The following is a 23625-nucleotide window of genomic DNA, read 5'->3' as shown; positions in this document are numbered from 1 at the left end:
GAAAGGAAGAATCTGAATATTATCTGGTCTGACAAAAGTGGTCTAAATGGTTAGAGGGAAGTGAAAAAAAAAGAGAAGAAGAAAGAAAGAAAAATTAAATAAAAGAAAAGATATCAATAGAGTAAAATAATTTTTACATCAAATGAAATTTAAGAAAGAGACACCAGATATCAATAAAATAATATCATTATATAAGGTGAGAGAAATAATGTATATTGAAGAATATAGGATATTGATATTGTAACAATTCAGTTATTATAGGTAGATGTCATTAAGATGATGCTTGTTGTAAATTGTTTTACTTGCATTTATAAATGTATTATGTGGTTTCTTAAATTAATTAATAAAAGTTTTAAAAAAAAGAATCATAAGGTACAACACTTACTGATAGTCATAGGGTATAAATAAGCAATCAAATCATATTAGGAAACAGTCAATATAAATCGTAAGATTACAACCAACAAACAATCAAACAGTCATAAGTGGAAGGAGATGGGTGATGGGAACGATGAGAAGATTCGTAGTAGTGCAGATTTAGTAAATAGTTTGATAGTGTTGAGGGAATTATTTGTTTAGCAGTGTGATGGCATTCAGGAAAAAACTGTTCTTGTGTCTAGTTGTTCTGGTGTGCAGTAGGGTAGAAATTGAAACAATTTTTGTCCAGGATGTGAGGAGTCTGTGGATATTTTCACAGCCCTCTTTTTTACTCGTGCGGTATACAGGTCCTCAATGGAAAGCATTTTGGGAGCAATTGTTTTTTCTACTGTTCTAATTATCCTCTGAAGTCTGTGTCTGTCTTGTTGGGTTGCAGAACCAAATCAGACAGTTATAGAGGTGCAGAGGTGCAGATGACAGACTGCAACAAATAAAAGTACTGACTTTTTTAGGGCTATATTTATTTTTTAAGAGATTTTCAGAAAATGGTATATGAACAGATTATGTTGTTGTTGTTATTTTTATTTTTATTTAAACCAGCAGTACTGACAGAGACAATACAAATTAGAGGAAATAGAAATAGAAGTGAGAAAAAGGAGGGGGGGAATCAAAATACTCTAGGTATTATTTACTTACTGTATGTATGTTTTGTGAGGAGAGAGAATGTCAAACCTTTCTAAAATTATCTTTCCCTCAGAAAATGTTCAAATAGAACTTCTTGATCTGAAATCCCTTCATTGATGTGCAAAGTACTTTTAGTCATATAAAGGATTTTTGAAAATCTGGGTAAGATTAACTAGAGAAAAAAAATCTTACTTTGGTATGTCATAAGGTTTCCTAGAAGGATTTTCAATAAATTTAATTTCAAAAAGGTGGTAACTGAAGTGAGATGCCATGCCACCAATGATGAAGACTCCAGGCTGGTACCACTCATGTGGAACAAGGAAAACATCACTTGCAGGGCATTCCAGAGTAACTACTTTGTGTACCAAAAACATCACAAGAAATGGGATCTTCATGCTTTTGTTATTGTGAAAAGGTTTTCCCCTCCATCCTACCGATTGGGACGTACCTATCATCCAATCCTTCATCTAAAGATTGATCCAAGGTTTATATCTGAGAATGCACCTAATGAGAAAAATCTATCATTTTCTATTTGAAGATCGATGTGAGTGCAAATTTGTATCTTGAATAGCATCAGGTTTTGAACAAATACTCTCGCAGAGGAGAACAGAGGGTAGAAACCTGAAGCAATGAATCTGACACAGCCATTATTACCCTTGTGCCTAACTTCCTATGGTTCAAGTGTTTCTTTATATGCATCTGATACCTTGACTGATACCTTGACTGTTATTGAATATCATTTTCTTCTGTGCAGCCTTTGGCGTTTTGCTCTAGTTAGGAAAAAACATGGTGATTCCTATAGGAGATAATTATTTTGTTTTGATGAAATAATAATTGGCTAATGGTTCAACTATTTTTTAAGGGACCAAATGCCAATGAAAGTAACATAAGAGAGATTTCCAATAAAATATATGCTTGATGGTTGAAATGGTTGAAAGTGTTTATTGAAGCATTTATTTTCTACCAATTTTTCTACAAAATAGAATATGAACAGATCCAGTAGGTATCAGTCATTTACTGTAGGTAATTTTTTTTTGAGGAGTAACAATGCAGAATTTGTTAAAAGTTCAAAAGATTCCTGGTACAGAAGTTTCATATATTCTATTGCAAAGACTTTAACATAACTTAAAGCAGAGGTCCCCAATTACTGGCCATGCCAGAAACCAAGCCATGCAAACAAGAGATGCCCTATCCGAAGGATGCAGGCAGCACACGAAACCAAATTCCTCCAGTCTGCAGGAAAACTTTTTTCCCCCAGGTAGTTTCATGTTTGTGATATCTCCTTCAATCAGATAGCGATGCACAGTTGTTCTAGGATTTGGGCTGAATTTCATATTTGATTTTCTTGAATAATGCCAGACTCTTTATGATAGTCATTAGTCAGTATACATTTTGAATAAAAGGTGAGACAGAAGGAAGAATACAAAGAACATAAAATAATAGAGTTGGAAAGGAACTTGGAGGTCCTCTGGTCCACACACCCCTCCCCACTGAGCAGGAGATCCTATACCATTTCAAACAATTGGTTGTCCAGTCTCTTTTTCAAAGCTTCCATAATGAAGCACCCCCAACTTCTGAAGGCAAGCTATTCCATTAGTTGATTGCACTCACCATTTGGAAATTTCTCCTTAGTTCTAGGTTGCTTCCCTCCTTGCTCATTTCCATTCATTGTTTCTTGTCTTTCCTTTTGGGGGTTTTAAAAATAGTATGAACCCCTTGTCTTTGTAGGAGTACATCAAATGTTGGGAAAGTGCTATCATGTCATCCCACTTCTTTTCTCTAGTCTAGTCATACCCTGTTCCTCTTAGTGTTGTTCATTTGTTTTAGCCTCCAGCCCCTAATTGTTCTTGTTGCTCGTCTCTATACTCTTTTCAGCTCTCTGCACTTTTCTAGAATCTCAACATCTTTCTTTATACTGTAGTGAGCAGAACTGGATACAATTTTCCAAGTGTGGTTTTACTAAGGCTTTGTAAAATGATACTTGAACTTCATATGATCTTGATTCTATCCCTCCATTAATGCTTTCTAGGTTTATATGATGTTGTGTTTTTTTCTCTGGGAAAATATCATTTCAATAAATTTCCCATATTATTAATCTTGATAACAGTTTATAGTGGAAATAGATTGATGGGTGGAGACTGAATGATTATGACCCAGCATAAAAGCCTTAAAAAAAAAAGTTAAATATTCAGGATTCACAAACTCAATGTAGATCGCATTTCAAAGAACCTCAACAAATCCTACCTAATATCCTATAACACTTTATTAAATATATATTCATAAAATGGTAGTCAGCTTTTTACTATATTTGTACAGTGCTTTAGGAATTGAAACTGTAAAACCAAAAAAAAAAAAGTCTCTGGAAATATTGCACATCATTTGAGTCAATATCTGAAATATCCTAATAGTGACTAAGAAAACTAGATCAAAGTCAACAGGAGTGTTGAAAGGGAGAATGATTATGCCGCAGTATGAAAGCCTTTTTTTAAAAGACAGCTAAATATTCAGAATTCACAAACTCTATATAGATAGAGACTCTATATTGAGACTCCAAATTTTGGGCTTAGACAACTTAGAACTACACCGACTTCAGTCTGACCTAAGCATAGTACATAAAATTATCCGCCATAATGTCCTTCCTGTCAATGATTACTTCAGTTTCAATCACAACAATACACAAGCAAATAATAGATACAAACTCAAGGTAAACTGCTCCAAACTCGATTGCAGAAAATATGACTTCAGTAACAGAGTGGTAAATGCCTGGAATGCACTACCTGACTCTTTAGTTTCTTCCCCAAACCCCCAAAACTTTATCCTTCAACTGTCTACTACCACACCCTATTCCTAAGAGGTCTGTAAGGGGCATGCATACGTGCACCAGCGTGCCTACTGTTCCTGTCCTAATATTCCTTTTTACTTACTCTTTCCATGTATTCAAATAATGTTTATACTTTTACCTATTATCTTATATAAGCTTGACAAACATGATTATTATGATTATGATTATATTTCCCAACAAATCCTACTTAATATCCTTCAACACTGTATTAAATATATATTCATAAAATGGTAGTCAGGTTTTTATTATATTTGTATAGTGCTTTAGGAATTGAAAGTGTAAACCCAGGAAAATATTGGACATCATTTGAGTCAATATATCCTAATATATTGATAGTAAATAATATCCTAATAGCAAATAAGAAAACTACATCAAGGTCAAATTCAATGGGAGTGTTGAAAAGGAGAATGGATTAGGTTAAAGAATCTTGGACAATGATGCAAATGTAGCAACATGAGCACTTACTATGGAACGGGCTTAAATATGAATAAATCGTAAATACCCTACATAAATCCTTCCTTGACAGAAAAACAATACAAAACTATGTTCCTACAGTCCTGTAGACTGTAAACAGTTTTTTTATTCTTTTTTTTCCAGCAATTTTACCTAGAAAGAAAGATCACATGATGTACTAATTTCTCTTTGTGAGATTCTCCCTGTGGTTGAGGTCAGGCCGGAATACAATGATGTAGCATTTTGGCAGGAATATGCATCCCAGTAACGCAGCACTGGAGGACAAGATGGAGAAGACCTCCACAGCTACCATGGCTTTGCCTTTTGTGCTCAGATAAGCTGGAAAGAAGGAGACCCACACACTGCAGAAGGCCAGCATGCTGAAGGTGATGAACTTGGCTTCATTAAAGGTGTTGGGTAATTTACGGGCAAGGAAAGCCACAATAAAGCTGGCGATGGCCAAGATACCCATGTAGCCTAAGACACAGTAGAAGAAGAAAGCTGAACCCTCATTGCATTGTAAAATCATTTCTTGGAGCTCTGAGTGCATGTCCAACTCAGGGAATGGAGGAAATGTCGACAACCAAAGAATACAAATGCATACTTGTAAGAGAGAGCATGAAAGGACAATACAAAAAGCCAATCTTTTCCCCACCCATCTCCTCATCTGAGATCCTGGTTTAGTGGCTATGAACGCCACAACCACAGTGATAGTTTTGGACAGTACACTAGAAATGGCCACTGAGAAAGTGATGCCAAACATTGTTTGTCGGAGAAGACAGATTACTTGGCCAGGACGTCTGAGAAAGAAGTAAGAGGAAAGAAAACAGAGCAGAAGAGACACAAGGAGGGTGTAGGTAAGGGACCGATTATTGGCTTTTACAATGGGAGAATCCCTGTGCTTAAAAAATGTTCCAAGAACCCAAGATGTCAGAAAGAATAACCCAAGAGCTGCTGAGGCTAAGCCAATTCCTAATGGTTCTTCAAATTTTAGAAACACAACCGGTTTCAGGATACAGCCTTTCTTTTCTTTATTTGGATAATGATCTTCTGAACATTGAAAACAGTCATCCATATCTAGAAGGAAAATCAAGGAATTTGTCATCTAGGCCTTCCAAATTATTGAAAATCACTTTATTTTTATGCACCCATGTAGTTTAAAGTTTGCTTAAGTCTAATGAAATGTGGTAAAATTTGTACCTTACCATTTTGATCGGAAATCTTCCCTTCAGGGCATGGAACACAGTCAAAGCAGCAGAACTGATTTCCCTCAATCCCTTTCTTCCAGGATCCAGCAAAACAAGGATCATTACATCGAGAAAGTGGAAGAACCTGGTGATAAACATGAAAAGAGCCTTGTTGGCGCAGCAGACTAAAGTGCTATTAAGTAGCACCAGCTTCCTGCAATTGCTACAAGTTCAAATCTCATCAGGCTCAAGGTAAAATGAGGACACGTATTCTGGGGGCAATAAGCTGACTTTGTATAAAAAAGAGCACCACTTAGGGGGGGCCAAAAGCCCTACTAAGCAGGTACAGTATATACAAAAAGGGCGGCATATAAATTGAACCAATGAATGAATGAATGAATAAATAAATAAATAAATAAATAAATAAATAAATAAATAAATAAATAAATAAATAAATAAATAAATAAATAAATAAATAAAAAATGTTTTCAAAAGGAGAATTTTTAAAAGAGTTTCTGAATTTTCTCCTTAATGGGGTAACATGATGATTGACTTCCCAAAAGGATACAGAATTTAACAACTTCATCAACAACTTAAAATAATGTAGAATTTATAATGATGTACAAAAGCTCCTGTCTGAAGGGAAGGGGAAGTATATCCCAGCACATGATGAGAATCTCATGGAAACATGGTCGTTCTTGTGATTTCAAGTGGAAATGCCCACCAAATATGAAATCCTGGCTTTCACATTGTAATATCATATTTGTCAATTTGAGGAATCTTTGATCATCCACAACATTTGAATGAATATGCCATTGTTTATTTAAAAATAGAAATTAGATTATTAAAGAGACTATGTTCAATATGGGATCATAATGGATTAAGGTGGAATCACTAATTCGATACCTGGTTAAAAGCTGGGTGCCAGACAATTAGATCTTCATCAATGAATAATTCCTTTCCTTTTAGAGCCTGTAGATCCATCTTTCCAATGTTGACTCTCTGAAAGGATCTGTTTGGAAAAGTTATCAAGTTGGTGATGTCGAATCCACCAGTTGCTTCCCCATTCTCATTCAGGGACATTCCTTCCCCAGCTGAATTGTTGAAAGAAATGCCTTGAAGAAATGAATGGAGCTACTTGAAAAGGAATGAAAGAGAGAGGGAATTAAAAGCAATGTAATAGAGGAGAGTAAATCATATCCAAGTTTCATTCACTCATTCTTCTCATTCCTATAATATTATTAAGCTTAGAAATTTGATAATCAATATTGCATGATATATGGATATCTATATATAGATATTGACTATATGTTTGATATAAGGAAAAGTAGGAATTAACTGAAGAAAAATGGAACAAGAGTTTTGTAAGTTTGTAATTCTTTAAATTATGAATTAGATTCACTACTTAAAAAACTACTTTCACCGAGATCATATCTAATCTTTCCTCATTGATAGAAAGCTAATTGACGAGTTTGTAACAGTATCCACTAATTGATTGTTCATTGTTCTCACCATCAGGAAATTCCTCCTTATTCCTAGGTTGCTTTCTCATGCTTCATTCCACATGCGGAAAATATTAAGACTTTCCACAATGGGATCAAAACATAATTCTAAGTCAAATTGCTTATTGAAATAAAAGAAGTGTCCAAGGCAAAGGAAATACCTGCCAAGCCTGGAGATGTGAAAAATCAGGATGTTTACAGATTATACGTTTCCTATTGAAATGCAATGTGTATACAGCCTGCAAAGCATGAGCCACAGCATAAACAGCATTGTAGATGCTGTAGCTTTGGCCAGTCATCCCCATTTCAAAGGCAGGTCCAGGAAGATCCTCCAGCTTCATCTCCCCAGTGCATTTCCTACTCTGCATTTCTTGTAATTCTGGTTTTCGAAATGAACAATCAAATGCTTGTTCCCAAACATCCTGCAGAAATCCATCTCTGGAGACTGAAAGAGGATTTACAGTCTGAAGAAATTCCTTAAAACCTGCAACTGCTCTTGAATGAACAGTGAAGGAAATAGCCCCATGGAACATGTGGAGATCCCAACGGATTTGAAATCCACATAATATGAAATCAATCTGTGCAGTTGTGATCCACACCCTTCTAAATAATGCAATTTCCTTGCTTTCCGGATCTATCATAAATGTTACAAATCTTAGATACATAATTGGCACTGATTCTCCATAGACGAGAAATGCACTAGCTCGGCTATTGATCCAATTCATGGAAATAATTGAGATTGTTTGATATACTTCTGGGAAGTCTTCCATGTGGATTAGTTGTGCAAGCCTTTCTATGAACGATGAGCAGATTCCATTCTCTGAAAGTAAGGGCTGCATTTTCTGTAAGAAATTTTCTCCATCGTTGTTATCAACAATAAATATCCCAATCCATGTCCACCTGAAATGATGAAGCAGTTGGATAATACCAGTGTACTGATGGTCTTCTTTGGGGACCATGAAATAAAATGAAGAGAGTTTACTGGTCTCAAATTCTTCTTGGGGTAATGAGCCGTATGTCAGCTGCAAGAAAGTGAAGTAGTATTGTCTTGAGTTGTAAGATCAAATGCAATTGTCCAGATCTAGTATTCATACAAAATATATTCAAGAAAGCAGTTGGTTTCCTGAAATTCTTCTCGGTATTAATATGGAAATGAATTTATTGGCATTATTTCAAACAAATATAATTGATCAATTATTTTGGTAGAAACAAAGAACTCTATGTTCCATTGGGGATGGAGTGTCAGTGGATACTCACTTCTTGTATTTTTATATTGTATATATAATTGTGTATAATCTTGTATATTATAGTTTCAAAATTATGCTAACTAATAGGCCTTAAGTCAGGGACAACATTTTGATAGAAATCTAAGCTTAATCTTTAATGATCCTTAATTAATACAACAGAACACCAAGAACAGAATATAATTTTTTCCCCTTCAGCCATTTCACAACTTACTTGTGGAATTTTGAAGAATCCTGTAATTTCAGCAATACGAGATGATGTGACAAAATCCAGTCCCCCAATGATAGCCATGAGATTCTTCTCGCTATCACACTTGTAGTTAGGGACAAATTGCTGGGATTTGAACAGTAGGTCCAGAGTGGTGCGATAGGTCATCCTTGAATTGCAGTAACTGTCATAGATGTGGAACCCAAGAGTGACGTTAGGTAAGATCTGGGAGTCCTTATTGATCTCCATGATAGCAAAGGCCAAGGCGAGGACATGTTGATGAAATTTGGTGAATATACTGCAAAAATTTAAAATAGGTAACATTATTACTGCCTAGCACTGCCTAGGACCCCTCGATCCTAGGGTTCAGATTTCCATCCTGAACTAAAATATTCTCCTTTATTAGTAATTTTTACAGAGTTCAAATTTATTTTACATAGCCTTTCCGTGACCTCCAACAAATATGTACTGCAACAAATACAAGTAATGACTTTTTTCCAAGTACTATAATTATTTTCTATGGTATTTTCAGAAAATGGTATATGAACAGATTCTGCGGGAATCACTTATTTCCTGTATTATTATTTTTTTAGAACTTAGAATAAGTTTATTGTCACTTTGAATGTACACTAATTGGCATACATTAAACAACATTAAAAATGTTGTTAAAATAAATAAATTTTGACAAAATAAATAAATAATAAATACAAATGATGTATATACCTACATATATTATTAGACCCAGAGAAACAATACAGTCTAGTTCTGATGTATACATTTACATGGTGAGAAAAACGGTTGAACACTAAGCATATAGTATTTATAAACAGTATCCTGAATAACAGGAAGTGAGATTGCTATAAACTTCTCAGCTGTCCTTACTACTCTCTGAATGGACTTTCTATCTGAGGCACTGCTGCCACTAAACCAAAGAGTGATGCACTTTGTCAAAATGCTCTCAATCCTGCCTCTGTAAAAATCGTGCCTCTCTATGTATGTTTTGTGAGGAGAGAGAATGCTAAATCTTTCAAAAAACATTTAAATCTTTCTAAAAATTATCTTTACCTCAGTAAATGTTCAAATAGAGTCTTCCTGATCTGAAATTTGGTTCATTTCATGTGAAAGACTCTAACATAATGTAAAGAATGTTATTTCTTCTTTCATAACATGATACAATTGAAAGAAACAAAGGCAGAGATTATATTAAATACCCTGCATTTGTGCACAAAGAAGATTTTAGTCATATGAAGTATTTTTGAAAATCTAGGTAACATTAGATAGAGAAAAAAAAATCTTACATTGGTATGTCATAAGGTTTCCTAGAAGGATTTTCACTAAATTTAATTTCAAAAAAGTGATAGCCCATTTGAGATGTCATCCCACCAATGATGAAGTCACCAGGCTGGTACCACTCATGTGGAACAGGGAAAGCATCACTTGCAGGACAACTCAGAGTAACTACTTTATGCACCAGAAACATCACAAGAAACATCTTAATGCTTTTGTTATTGTGAAAAGGTTTTCCCCTCCATCCTACCGATTGGGAAGTACCTATCATCCAATCCTTCATCTAAGATTGATCCAAGGTTTATATCTGAGAATGCACCTAATAAGAAAAATCTATCATTTTCTATTTGAAGATCCATGTGAACGCAAATTTATATCTTGAATATACTTGAACAGATACTCTGGCAGAAGAGAACAAAGGGTAGAAACCTGAAGCAGTGAATCTGACAGAGCTATTATTACCCTTGTGTCAAACTTCCTGTGGTTCAAGTGTTTTTTTATCTCCAAGCTAATACCTTGATTGTTTTTGAATATCATTCTCTTTTGTGCAGCCTTTGGTGTTTTGGCCTAGCTAAGAAAATATGGTGATTCCTGTAGGAGATAATTATTTTGTTTTGATGAGATAATAATTGGTTAATGGTTCAACTATTTTTTTTAAATGACTAAATGCCAATGAAAATAATATAAGAGATATTTTCAATAAAATATATGTTTAGTTGTTGAAATTGTTGAAAGTGTTTTTTGAAGCTGCCACATTTATTTTCTACCAATTTTTCACAAAATAGAATGTGAACAGATCCCCCAGGAGGAAATCATTTATTTTATGTATGTTTTGCGGAGAGTAACAATGCACAACTTTTTTAAAAAAAATGTCTTGAGCTCACTAAAAATCTTCAAAATATTTCTTGCACCAAAATTTCCTACATTCTATTCCAAATGCTTTAATAAAATCGAAAGAATATTATTTCTTCTCCCACAACTAGAAATAGTTGAAAGACAGAGTGGCTTACATTAGATAAAGAGCCTACATTTATGCTAAAACACTTTTACTCGTATCAGAAATTTTGGGGGAACTGGCTGAGATTATTAACAGAAAAAAAACAACTCTTTATATGGTATGTCATAAGCCTGTATAAAAGTAAGGTTACAAATTAGAGTTGGAATAGACCTCATAGGTTAACTAGTCGAAGCCCCCGCCCAAGCAGGACATCCTACACCATTTCTGACAAATGGCAGTCTAGTTCTCTTCTTGAAAGCCTCCAGTGATGATGCTCACACAACTTCCGAAGGCAAGTTGTTCCATTGTTTGATTGTTCTCACTGTCAGAAAATTTCTCCTTATTTGCAGGTTAAATCTCCCCTTGTTCAGTTTCCATCCATTACTCCTTGTCTGGCTTTCAGGTGCTTTGGAAAATAGCTTGACCCCTTCCTCTCTGTGGCAGCCCCTTAAACATTGGAACACTGCTATCCTTTATCCCCCGATCCTTCTCTTCACTAGACTAGCCATGCCCAGTTCCTGTAACAGTTCTTCATATGTTTTAGTCTCCAGAGAAACTACTTTGTGTACTAAAAACATTACAAGAAACATCTTCATACTTTTGTTATTGTGAAAATGTTTTCCCCTCCATCCTACTGATCAGAAAGTACATATAATCCAATACTTCATCTAAAGATTGATCCAAGGTTTATATCTGAGAATGCACCTAATGAGAAAATCTATTATTTTCTACTTTAAGATCGACGTGAATGCAAATTTGTATACTGTGGTGACCAGAACTGGATACAGTTTTCCAAGTGTGGTTTTACTAAAGCTTTGTAAAGTGATGCTAGAACTTTATGCGATCCTGCTTCTATCCCTCTATTAATGTAGTGCAGAACTGGCTAAAGGTGGTTTTGAAACAGGTGTGGGATTCACTGTCTGTTCAAAGGCATCCAACATGGCATACCTTCAGTAAGTGCCTATTGGTCAACAATCAGGGGTCGATCTTGCCAAGGCTGGATGTGAAGATCTTTCCAAGGCTGGATGGCACATTAGTTGGCAGAGCTGCCTAGTATGGAAGATTTTTGGCATAGACTGAAGCCACCATACTTGCCAATAATTTTGTAGAAGGAGTAGAGGCACGTTTGTTTGTTTGTTTGTTTGTTTGTTTGTTTGTTTGTTTGTTTGTTTGTCAAATATGTACAAGAGAGCCGGTATAGGATTAGGGTTAGGTATCCCTTTATTAATGCTTTTTAGGATTGTATTGTGTTGTTGTTTTTTGCCTGGGAAAATTTCATTCCAATAAATTTCCCATATTATTAATCTTGATAACAGTTTACAGTGGAAAGAGATTTGTGGGTAGAGAATGAATCGTTATGACCCAGTATGAAAGTCGTTTTCTTCCAATACAGTTAAATATTCAGGATTCACAAACTCATTGTATATTTCAAAGAACCCTAACAAATCCAAACTAATATCCTTTAGCACTGTATTAAATATATATTCATAAAATGGTAGTCAGCTTCTTACTATATTTGTATAGTGCTTTAGGAATTGAAAGTGTAAAATGCAGGAACATATCTCTGCAAATATTGGACATCATTTGAATCAATATCTGAAATATCCTAATAGCAAATAAGAAAACTAGATCAAAGTCAAGTTCAACAAGAGTGTTGAAAGGGAGAATGGATTAGGTTAAAGAATCTTGGACAATGATGCAAATGCAGAAACATGAGCACTTACTGTGGAATGAGTTTAAATATGAATTAATCTTAAATACCCTACATAAATCCTTCCTTGACAGAAAAACAAAACAAACTATGTTTCCTTAGGTTTTATATATAGTTCCTGTAGACAGTAAACAATTTTTCTATTCTTTTTCTCAGCAATTTTACCTAGAAAGAAAGATCACATGATTTACTAAATTCTCTTTGTCAGTTGTTCCCTGTGGTTGAGGTCAGGGCACAAAACAATGATGTAGCACTTTGGCAGGAATATGCATCCCAGTTATGCAGCGCTGGTGGCTGCCATGGTTTTGCCTTTTGTGCTCAGATAGGATGGAAAGAAGGAGATCCACACACTGCAAAAGGCCAACATGCTGAAGGTGATGAAATTGGCTTCATTAAAACTGTCAGGTAATTTACGGGCAAGGAAAGCTACCATAAAGTTGGCGATGGCCAAGATACCCATGTAGCCCCAGACACAGTAGAAGAAAAAAACTGAACCCTCATTGCACTGTAAAATCATTTCATGCATCTCTGAGTGCATGTCCAACTCAGGGAATTGGGTAGATGTCGACAACCATAGAATACAAATCCATACTTGTAATAGAGAGCATGAAAGGACAATCGAAAAGGCCAACCTTTTCCCCACCCATTTTCTCATCTGAGATCCTGGTTTAGTGGCCATGAAAGCAACAACCACGGTGATGGTTTTGGCCAGTACACTAGAAATGGACACTGAAAAAGTGATGCCAAACATTGATTGTTGGAGAAGGCAGGTCACTTTGCCAGGTTGGCTGAGGAAGAAGAAAGAAGAGAGAAAACAGAGCAGAAGAGACACAAGGAACATGTAAGTGAGGGACCGGTTAGTAGCTTTGACAATGGGAGTGTCCCTGTGCTTAATAAAAGTTCCAAGTACACAAGAAGTCAAGAAGAAGAAACAAAAAGCTGCTGAGGCTAAACCAATTCCTAATGTTTCTTCAAAAGTTAGAAAAACCAGCAGTTTCAGGATACATCCTTTCTTTTCTTCATTTGGATAATGATCTACTGAACATTCAAAGCAATCTTCCATATCTGAAGGAAAAGTAAAGGAGTTTTATTATCTATGCATTCCATATTCTAGAAAATCACCTTATTAATTTTATTCAGCAAGTAGTTTATTAATATTTTTTAAAGTGTAATGAAAAATAGTACAACTGCTACCCTACCATTTAGATTTGAAATCTTCCCTTCTGGGCATGGGACACAGTCATAGCAGCAGAACTGATTTTCTTTTTTTTTTTTTTATTGAAAAGTTTTATGAAAAATACAAACATTTTCACCCCCCCACCCTTCCCCCCTCAACCCCCCTCCCCTTCCCACCCTCCCTTCCCCTCCCTCCCCTCACCCCCCTCCCTAGACTTCCCAGAACGAGCACAGGGTATAGCATTCACAAACCAAGAACTAAAATGTGCTAACAAATTATTACATTTCATATTCTCCCTAGGTCCTTAACTCCTTATAACTCAGAAAAAACAAACATAAACTACTTAATATTATTTCATTCATAAGCTATATGAATCTTCTTATTCGGATACTTCTTCTGTATGTAATCAATCCATTTTCTCCATTCTGATATATATCTCTCATTTGAATGGTCTTTAAGGTATGATGAAATTTTTGCCATTTCCGCCAAATGCACAACTTTTAATGTCCATTCCTCAATAGTAGGTGGATCTTCCTTCAAGCAGAACTGATTTTCCACGATCCCCTTTTTCCAGGAACCAGAGAAACAGGGATCATTACATCTAGAAAGCGGAAGAACCTGGTGACCAACATCAAAATGGTTTGAAAAGAACCATTTAAACTGTTTTTTGAACAGTTTAAAAACCTTAACTTCTCTTTAATGGACAGAAATTATTTTTGACTTCCCAAATGAACACTGAATCAACTAGGAGTTATAGTGAAGATTAAAAAATGTAGAAATTACAATGCTGTACAAAAGGTACTTTATATGAGTAAATAGTTGAATATGGTGACAATATGTGGTTGGAAAAATTGCCACTCTTGTGATTTCTAATGTTAATGCAACCCCAAAAGGCAAACATAGCCTTTACATGGTAATGTCATTTTGATGAATGCTTGCTTTATATTAAAGACAGAAATTGGATTTCTACAGAGATGACAGTATGTACAATATGAGTTCACAGTGGATTAAAATATGGTTGATTAATGCCATCTCTTATCAATTGTTGTCTAATTAAATATAATAAATTCAGTCATAATAAGTCTATCTCCCCATCAAAATCAAAATAGAAGTGGTTTCTGGTTAGGTGTAATAAATCCATCCATCTCCCTCAATCTTCATAGGAAGAAAGAATTTGTCACTTCCCCATTCAATCAGAGTCATAATATTGTAGGGATAGGCAGGCTTAAAGTTCAGAGGAACAGATCAAATCAACTCAGTTAATTCTCCAGCTGTGAGAATATCTTTTCAGTCTAGAACTTTTTGTATATCTTTATCTGAAATTACATGTGCCAGCATATTTTGCACAAGGGGTTTTCAACAAGAATTGAAATAAATCAGCATTCAACCACTGATCAAATTTTAAAGCAAACACACACACACACACACACACACACACACACACACACACACAATACATTCAAAAATTGAAAGTTAAAATCTGATGCATGATTTAAAAAATGAGGGAGATGGATATACCCAGTGACTTTTGAATCACTTCCAGAGGGAATGGGAGTCTTCAAGACTTCCCTCCCCAACTGGGTCCATGGTGGTCAAAAAGTCATATTGGATCATTCTTAAGTGCTCCCATTCAAATTCAGGGGGCAGCATTTCCAGAAAACCAGATTTGACAGTAAAATCAGCAGATCATTGGTAAGAGAAAAGAAAAGTTCTTGGGGAGGAGTCTTCCATCAAATGTGGCTATTTGATCCAGGACAAACTATTTTTAATTTTGGGATAATTTAGAATTTGGGGTTTTCATGAGCTGTAAGCCATAATCATCAAAATTATGATAAATCAAGGCTTGAACTATCTCGCTTTGCATGTAATGAGTCTATCTCATATATTAGTTTCATCTTTTAAGTTGCATTACTGAAATAAATGAACGTTTGCATGATATTCTAATTTTTCGAGTTTCACCTGTATTCTCTTGAGTTGTTAGATCAAATGCAATTGTCCAGATCTAGTTTTCATACAAAATATATGCAAGGAAGTAAATGTTTTCCTGAAATTCTTCTAGGTATTCATATGGAAATGAATTTATTGGAATTATTTCAAACACATATGATTGATCAATTATTTTGATAGAAGCAAAGGACACTATGTTCAAATCTTTCCTCAAGTATGGAATCTTTCTAGATACTCACTTCTTGTAGTTTCAAAATTATGCTAACTAGTAGACCTTAAGCCAGTCAGAACATCTTAATACAAAGATAACACTAATGTTTATTGCTCCTTGATTAATCCATAACAACATCAAGGACAGAATAATGAATTGTTCTCTTTAGCCCTTTTGCAACTTGCTTGTGGAATTTTGAAGTATCCTGTAATTTCAGCAATATGAGATGATGTGACAGAATCCAGTCCCCCAACAATAGCCCTGAGATTCTTCTGTCTATCACATTTGTAGTTAGGGACAAATTCCTGGGATTTGAAAAGCAGGTCCAGGGTGCAGCGATAGATCATCCTTCCCTTGAGGTAACTGTCATAGATGTGAAACCCAAGAGTGATGTTAGGTAAAATCTGGGAGTCTTCATTGATTTCCTTCACAGCAAAAGCCAAGGCAAGGACATGTTGATGAAATTTGGTCATTATACTGCAAATAATTTCAATTGTTGAAAGTGTAAATTGACAATTCTCATAAGGTGGCATCATTTCTGTATAAATAACAATATGCCATCTGTGATGGCAATAGAAAGAAAATAGCTTTTCTAAAATTATCAATAATTTCTACAGAGGGATTTTTGGTGATCTCTGATCTTGGTTGCTTTCTTGCAGACATTTTGTTACCCAAAGTAGGTAACATCATCACAACCCAACACCGATGATCTTATCTGCAAGAAAACACTCAATGTCAGAGGACCCCTCATTTCAATCCTGAACTAAAATATTCTCTTATACTGGTAATTTCTACAGAGCTCAAATTTCTTTTACAAAGCATTTTCTTGACTTCCAAGACATATGTACTGCAACAAATACAAGTGGTCAATTTTTTCAAAGTACTATATTTTCTATGACGTTTTCAAAAAATGGTTTATGAACAGCTTCAGGCGATATCACTTATTTACCATATGTATGTTTTGTGCGGAGAGATAATGCCAAATCTTTCTAAAAATTATCTGTATGTCAGTAAATCTTCAAATAGAGGTTTCTTGGTCTGAAGTTTGGTATATTTCATGTCAAAGACTTTAAAATAATATAAAGGTTATTTCTTCCCTCATAAACAGATACAACTGAAAGAAAGAAACAGCCTACATGATGTTAAAAATCATATGATTCTGCGCAAATCTCTTTTAATCATATAAAGGATTTTTGAAAATCTGAGTAAGTTAAGAGAGAGGAAATAATTCTTACCTTGGTATTTCATAAGGTTTCTTAGAAGGATTTTCACTAAATTTAATTTCATAAAGGTGGTAGGTGAAGTGAGATGCCATGCCTCCAATGATGAAGTCTCCAGGCTGGTACCACTCATGTGGAATAAAGAAAGCATCACTTGCAGGGCATTTCAGAGTAACTACTTTATGCACCAAAAACATTACCAAAAACATCTTCATGCTTTTGTTATTGTGAAAACGGTTTGCCTTCCAGCCAACCAATCACAAAGTATATACAATCCAATACTTCATTTTAAAATTGATCCAGGGTTACTCTATATCTGAGAATGCACCTAAGGAGAAAATCTATTGTTTTCTATTTGAAGATATGGTATCACTCATGTGGAATAAAGAAAGCATCACTTCCAGGGCATTTGTCAATTCATTTTTTCTGTTTATCTGTAAAGTTCTTAACTAGTAATTTGATTTTTTTCTTTATTTATTTTCAATCCTGCAACTTCTCCATATTCTTCTATTTTTCCTATTAGCTTGGGTCTAGTTTCCAATGGCTCTTCCAAAATAAACACCAGTTCATCTGCACATGCTTGTAATTTGTATTTTTATCTTTAATTTCCATACCTTTTATTTCCTGATCTTAAGCTCACTAAAAATCTTCAAAACTGTTCTTGTACCGAAGTTTCATACATTCTATTGCAAACACTTTAACATAACTTAAAGCAGAGGTCCCCAACCCCTTGTCCATGCCAGAAAACAAGCCATGAAAAATGCCAGATTTTTTATTATGGCCATTAGTCAGTTTACATTTTGAATAAAGGGGGAGACAGAAGGAAGCATATAAAGAACATGAAATAATAGAGTTGGAAAGGACCTTGAAGGTCTTCTTGTCCATTCCTCCCCACTAAGCAGCAGATACTATACTCATGATGGTAAACCTTTGACACGTGTGCCACAGGTGGCACATGGAGTCATATCTGTGGGCACATGAGCATGCCCAGCTCAGCTCCAGTTCCCAGCTGGTTTTTAGGCCTTCCAGGCCCTTTGGAAGTCAGGAAATGGACGTTTCCAGCTTCAGAGGGCCTCCAGGGAGAGGAAGGCTTTTTTGCCCTCCCCAGGCTACAAGAAAGCCTCTGGAACCTGGGGGGGGGAGTGAAAAACGGGCCTACCTGGTCCACCTGAAACCCTTTTGCCTTTATGTGCCAAAAGTGGGGGGGAACATAGAAGAGCTGTGCATGCATGCATAGGGGGGCATTGGAATATGGGTGTGGGGACATGTGCATGTGAGCCCCCCCATAACCTCTCTGCTTTTGGCACATGACGGCAAAAAGGTTAACCATCACTGTCCTATACCATTTCAAACAAATGATTGTCCAGTCTGTTTGTCAAAACTTCCAGGGATGAAGCACCACCAACTTCTTGAAGGGAAGCTATTCCATTAGATGATTGCACTCACCGTTAGAAAATTTCTCCTTAGTTCTAGGTTGCTTTCCTCCTTGTTTAATTTCCATTCCTTGTTTCTTGTCTTGCCTTTTGGGCATTCTAAAAATAGTTAGACCCTCTTGTCCTTTTAGGATTCCCTCTACTATTAGGAAATGCTATCATGTCTTCCCACTTCTTCTTTTCTCTAGACTAGTCATACCCAGTTCCTCTAACTGTTATTCATATGTTTTAGCCTCTGGCCTCTGATCATTCTTATTGCTCCTCTTTACACTCTTTTCAGAGTCTCAACATCTTTTTCTATACTGTGGTGACCAGAACTGGAAGCAGTTTTCCGAGTGTGGTTTTACTAAGGCTTTGTAAAGTGATACTAGAACTTCACGTGATCTTGATCCTATCCCTCTATTAATGATTTCTAGGATTGTATTGTGGGGGGTTTTTTTGCCTGGGAAAATTTCATTTCAATAAATTTCCTGCATTATTAATAGGTATTAATAATAGGTATAACAGTTTACAGTGGAAATAGATTGATGGGTAGGAAGTGAATGTTTATGACCCAGTATGAAAACCGTTTTTTTTTTTCAACACAGTTAAATATTCAGGATTCACAAACTCAGTGTATATTACATTTCAAAGCACCCTAACAAATCCAAACTAATATCTTTATAACACTATATTAAATATATATTCATAAAATGGTAGTCAGCATTTTAGTATATTTGTATAGTGCTTTAGGAATAGAAAGTATAAAACCCATGAAAACGTCACTGCAAAAATTGGATATCATTTCAGTCAATATCTGAAATATCCTAACGAAATAGGATCTTATCCTAGATGAAATTCAAATTCAACAGAATTGTTGAAAGGGAGAATGGATTAGGTTAAAGAATCTAGGAAAAGGATGGAAATGCAGGAACATAAGTGCTAACTTTGGAATGGGCTTCAATATTGGAATGGGCTTCAACAAAGAGCCCTGGTAGCGCAGCAGACTAAAGCACTGTTATTAACATCAGCTGCCTGCAATTACTGCAAGTTCAAATCTCACCAGGCTAAAGGTTGACTCAGCCTTCCATCCTTTCTATGGTAGGTAAAATGAGGACCCGGATTGTGGGGGCAATAAGCTGACTTCGTATAAAATATACAAAAGTATGAAAGCTATTGCTTAACGCATTGTAAGCCACCCTGAGTCTCCGGAGAAGGGCGGCTTATAAATCAAATCAAATTTTTTTAAAAATGACTGGATCTTAAATACCCTAATAAAACCTTCCTTGAAAGAAAAAAAAAAACTATGTTGCTATAGGTTTTATAAATACTTCCTTCGAGAGCAAGCAGTTTTTCTATTCTTTTTTTAAGTATTTTTTTTACACAAATCGTTCTTTGACAAAAAATTAAAAAATAATTATTCCTACAATTTTATATGTTTCTTACAGACTGCATTCTTTCTATTTCTTTTTTCAGCAATTTCTCTGAGCTAGAAATACGACATTACACTAATTTCTCTTTGTGAGTTGTTCTCTGTGGTTGAGGTCAGGACGGAAAACAATGATGTAGCATTTGGGCAGGAATATGCAGCCCAACAATGCAGCGCTGGAGGACAAGATGGAGAAGACCTCCACAGCTACCATGGCTTTGCCTTTTGTGCTCAGATACGCTGGAAAGAAGGAGATCCACACACTGCAAAAGGCCAACATGCTGAAGGTGATGAACTTGGCTTCGTTAAAGCTGTCAGGTAATTTACGGGCAAGGAAAGCCACAATAAAGCTGGCGATGGCCAAGATACCCATGTAGCCCAAGACACAGTAGAAGAATGAAGCTGACCCCTCATTGCACTGTAAAATCATTTCTTGGAGTGCTGAGTGCATGTCCAACTCAGGGAATGGAGGTGATGTTGACAGCCAAAGGATACAAATGCATACTTGTAAGAGAGAGCATGAGAGGACAATGAAAAAGGCCAATCTTTTCCCCACCCATTTCCTCATCTGGGATCCTGGTTTAGTCGCCATGAAAGCCACAACCACAGTGATGGTTTTTGCCAGTACACTAGAAATGGCCACAGAGAAAGTGAGGCCAAACATTGATTGTCGGAGAAGGCAGGTCACTTTGCCAGGTTGGCTGAGGAAGAGCAAAGAGGAGAGAAAACAGAGCAGAAGAGAGACAAGGAGAGTGTAGGTGAGGGACCGGTTGTTGGCTTTGACAATGGGGGTATCCCTGTGTTTAATAAAAGTACCAAGTATCCAAGATGTCAAGAAGGAGAAACAAAGAGTTGCTGAGGATAAACCAATTCCTATGGTTTCTTCAAAGGTTAGAAACACAACCAGTTTCGGGATGCAGCTTTTCTTTTCTTTATTTGGATAATGATCTTCTGGACATTCTAAGCAATCTTCCATATCTGGGAGGAAAGTCAAGAAATTTGTCATCTAGGAATTCCAAATTACTGAAATTCATTTTATAAATTTTATGCATCCTAAAGTTGTATATTTAAGTTTGCTTAAGTCTAAGGAAAAATGGTAGACTTCCTACCCTACCATTTTGATTTGAAATCTTCCCCTCCATGCATGGAACGCAGTCATAGCAGCAGAACTGATTTCCCTCAATCCCCTTTTTCCAGGATCCAGGGAAACAAGGGTCATTGCATCGAGAAAATGGAAGAACCTAATGATAAACATGAAAATGTTCTGAAAAGGAGGGTTTTTACAACAGTTTCTGAATGGTGTGACATGATTATTGACTTCATTGTTTTTTTCTGCAGTTCTCATTATCCGTTGAAGTCTGTATGTGTCTTGTTCAGTTGCAGATCAAAACCAAACAGTTACAGAGGTGCAGAAAACAAACTCAATAATTCCTCTATGGAACAGAATTAGCATCTCTTTGGGCAGTTTGAACTTTCTGAGTTGGCGCAGAAAGAACGTTCTTTGTTGTGCTTTTCTGATGATATTTTTGATATTAGGTGTCCATTTTAAATCTTGAGATATGATTTATTATTTATTTATTTATTTATTATTAAATTTTTATACTGCCCTTCTCCCGAAGGACTCAGGGTGGTGTACAGCCAAGATAAAAACCAACAATATAAAAGTTAAAACAATTTAAAATTATTAAATAGTTTGGCCAATAATCTAAAATAAAATAACCCATTAAAATAATATTTTAGGCCAGGCCTGCTTGATAGAATAATAATGTTTTAAGGGCGTGGCGAAAGGTACGAAGGTTGGGAATATGATGAATCTCTGGGGGCAGCTCTTTCCAAAAGGCAGGTGCCCCCAAAGAGAAGGCTCTCCCCCTGGGGGTCACCAGTCGACACTGTCTATGGCACCCTATGGCACCCTGAGGAGACCCTGTCTCCTGTCAGGCGGTCCCGTAAATACCCAGGTCCTATGCCATGGAGTGCTTTAAAGGTGGCAACCAACACCTTGAATCGCACCCGGAAGACCATCGGGAGCCAATGCAGCTCATGCAGGAACGGTGTTACATAGGAGCATCGAGTCGCCCCGTAATCACCCGCGCGGCTGCATTCTGGACCACTTGAGCCTCCGGGTGCTCTTCAAGGGGAGCACCATGTAGAAAGTTCTACAATAGTCCAGATGGGAAGTGATGAGGGCATGAGTGACCATGCGCAAGGCGTCCCGGTCCAGAAATGGACGCAATTGGTGGATCAGGCAAACCTGATAAAAAGCTCCCCTGGCCACAGCCATCAGATGGTCTTTTAAAGACAGCTATGAATCCAGGAGGACACCCCAGTTGCGAACCCTCTCTGAGGGGGCCAAGATCTCACCCCCTATAGTCAGTGATGGAACCAACTGACTATGATGGGACGCCAGAAACCACAGCCACTCGGTCTTGGAGGGATTGAGCCTGAGCTTGTTTCTCCCCATCCAGATCCATACAGCCTCCAGGCACCGGGTCATCACTTCAAGGGCATCATTGGGGTGGCCCGGGGTGGAAATGTACAGCTGAGTATCATCAGTGTACTGATGGAAATCCACCCCAAAGCCACAGATGATCTCACCCAGCGGCTTTACATAAATGTTGAACAGGAGGGCCAGAGGACTGACCCCTGCAGCCCCCCACATACAAGGCGCCTCAGGGTCAACCTCTGCCCCCCTGCCAACACAGACCGTGTACCGTCAGAAAGGAAGGAGGAGAACCACCGTAACATGGTGCCCCCCCACCCCAACCCCTCCAACTTGCGCAGCTGTCAGACTTTGATGCTATCTCAAAATAAATGAATTTCCAAACTGCCAATCTTTAAGGAAATCTTTTCTTTAATTGAGCACAGCCACCGGATCATGACTCGATGCAGACAAGACTGACCTTTTGCCCCCCCAATCCCTCCCTTTCTGATCCCCAAATCTCTGCTTCTCGTTGGCTATCTTCCAAGACATTCGTCAGACTTCTTGCCTCGTCATTTCCCAGGAATGTCTCCCCCCTCATTTCCATGACAACCCGACTTCAAAGGGATTTAACAGGCAAAAGTTCAGAGCTTATCTCTCTCTCTCCTCTGCTCTCTATGCCAGCGTCGAAGCGCTGACAGCAGCATGATACCATGGGCGATGGTATCAAAAGCCGCTGAGAGATCTAATAGGACCAGAACAGAGGAACAACCCATGTCCCGAGCCCTCCAGAGATCATTACCAATGCAACCAATGCCATTTCCGTGCTATACTCAGGCCTGAAGCCCGACTGGAACGGATCCTACATAGAACCTAGAAACTTGACGGACTCTACTGTTGATACTGTGTTTTCTAGTATTGTAACAGATAGTAGTATAGGAGGGTTTCTCCTAAAATCTACCATCATTTCTACGGTTCTAAATTCTAAATTACATTCCAAATGCCCACCAAATATGTAAACATGTTTTTTTTTAATTGTAATATTGTTTTTGTCAATTTGAGGAATGCTTGACTATAAACATTTCAAAGAATATGCCATTGTTTATATTTTAAAAAATATAAATTAGATTTCTAAAGAGTCTATGTTGAATATGGGATCATAATGGATTAAGGCATGGTGGATTCACTAATTCGATACCTGGTTAAAAGCTGGACTCCAGACAATCACATCATCATCAATCCACAGTTCCTTCCCCTTTGGAGCCTGTAGATCCATCTTTCCAACTCTAACTCTCTGAAACGATCTGTTTGGAAAAGTGA

General features: G+C 36.8%; 2 protein-coding genes across 2 annotated transcripts; both read right to left on the bottom strand.

Annotated features, from left to right (window-relative positions):
• Nucleotides 1-4500: 4500 nt before the first annotated feature.
• LOC148113681 (vomeronasal type-2 receptor 26-like) lies at nt 4501-7882 on the bottom strand. The gene is made up of 3 exons (XM_087893268.1): nt 7505-7882; nt 5560-5686; nt 4501-5431 (listed from the first exon to the last, which is right to left on the bottom strand). Exons 1-3 carry the CDS (start codon nt 7880-7882, stop codon nt 4533-4535), a joined length of 1404 nt encoding a protein of 467 aa, XP_087749394.1. The 3' UTR covers nt 4501-4532.
• A 12083-nt stretch (nt 7883-19965) lies between these two features.
• LOC148113680 (vomeronasal type-2 receptor 26-like) lies at nt 19966-20864 on the bottom strand. Its single transcript, XM_087891549.1, has one exon. The coding sequence runs from the start codon at nt 20860-20862 to the stop codon at nt 19966-19968; it is 897 nt and encodes a 298-aa protein (XP_087747675.1). The 5' UTR covers nt 20863-20864.
• Nucleotides 20865-23625: the final 2761 nt, after the last annotated feature.

Source organism: Pantherophis guttatus, chromosome 4 (genome assembly GCF_059756535.1).
Source record: "Pantherophis guttatus breed Tessera chromosome 4, ASM5975653v1, whole genome shotgun sequence".
Classification (NCBI taxonomy): domain Eukaryota; kingdom Metazoa; phylum Chordata; class Lepidosauria; order Squamata; family Colubridae; genus Pantherophis; species Pantherophis guttatus.
The sequence above is the reverse complement of the archived record's forward strand: the minus strand, read 5'-3'. Positions and strand labels throughout refer to the sequence as shown.

What these genes read in the sequence shown, in the direction of transcription:
- LOC148113681 (XM_087893268.1), bottom strand. Translation starts at nt 7,882, where the DNA reads ATGCAGCCCTTACTTTCAGAGAATGGAATCTGCTCATCGTTCATAGAA. An exon ending in TTAAGGAATTTCTTCAGACT is followed by an intron (nt 5,687 to 7,504) that starts GTAAATCCTCTT and finishes GTTTATCACCAG; the next exon opens with GTTCTTCCACTTTCTCGATG. An exon ending in GAAGATTTCCGATCAAAATG is followed by an intron (nt 5,432 to 5,559) that starts GTAAGGTACAAA and finishes TTTTCCTTCTAG; the next exon opens with ATATGGATGACTGTTTTCAA.
- LOC148113680 (XM_087891549.1), bottom strand. Translation starts at nt 20,862, where the DNA reads ATGGAAGATTGCTTAGAATGTCCAGAAGATCATTATCCAAATAAAGAA.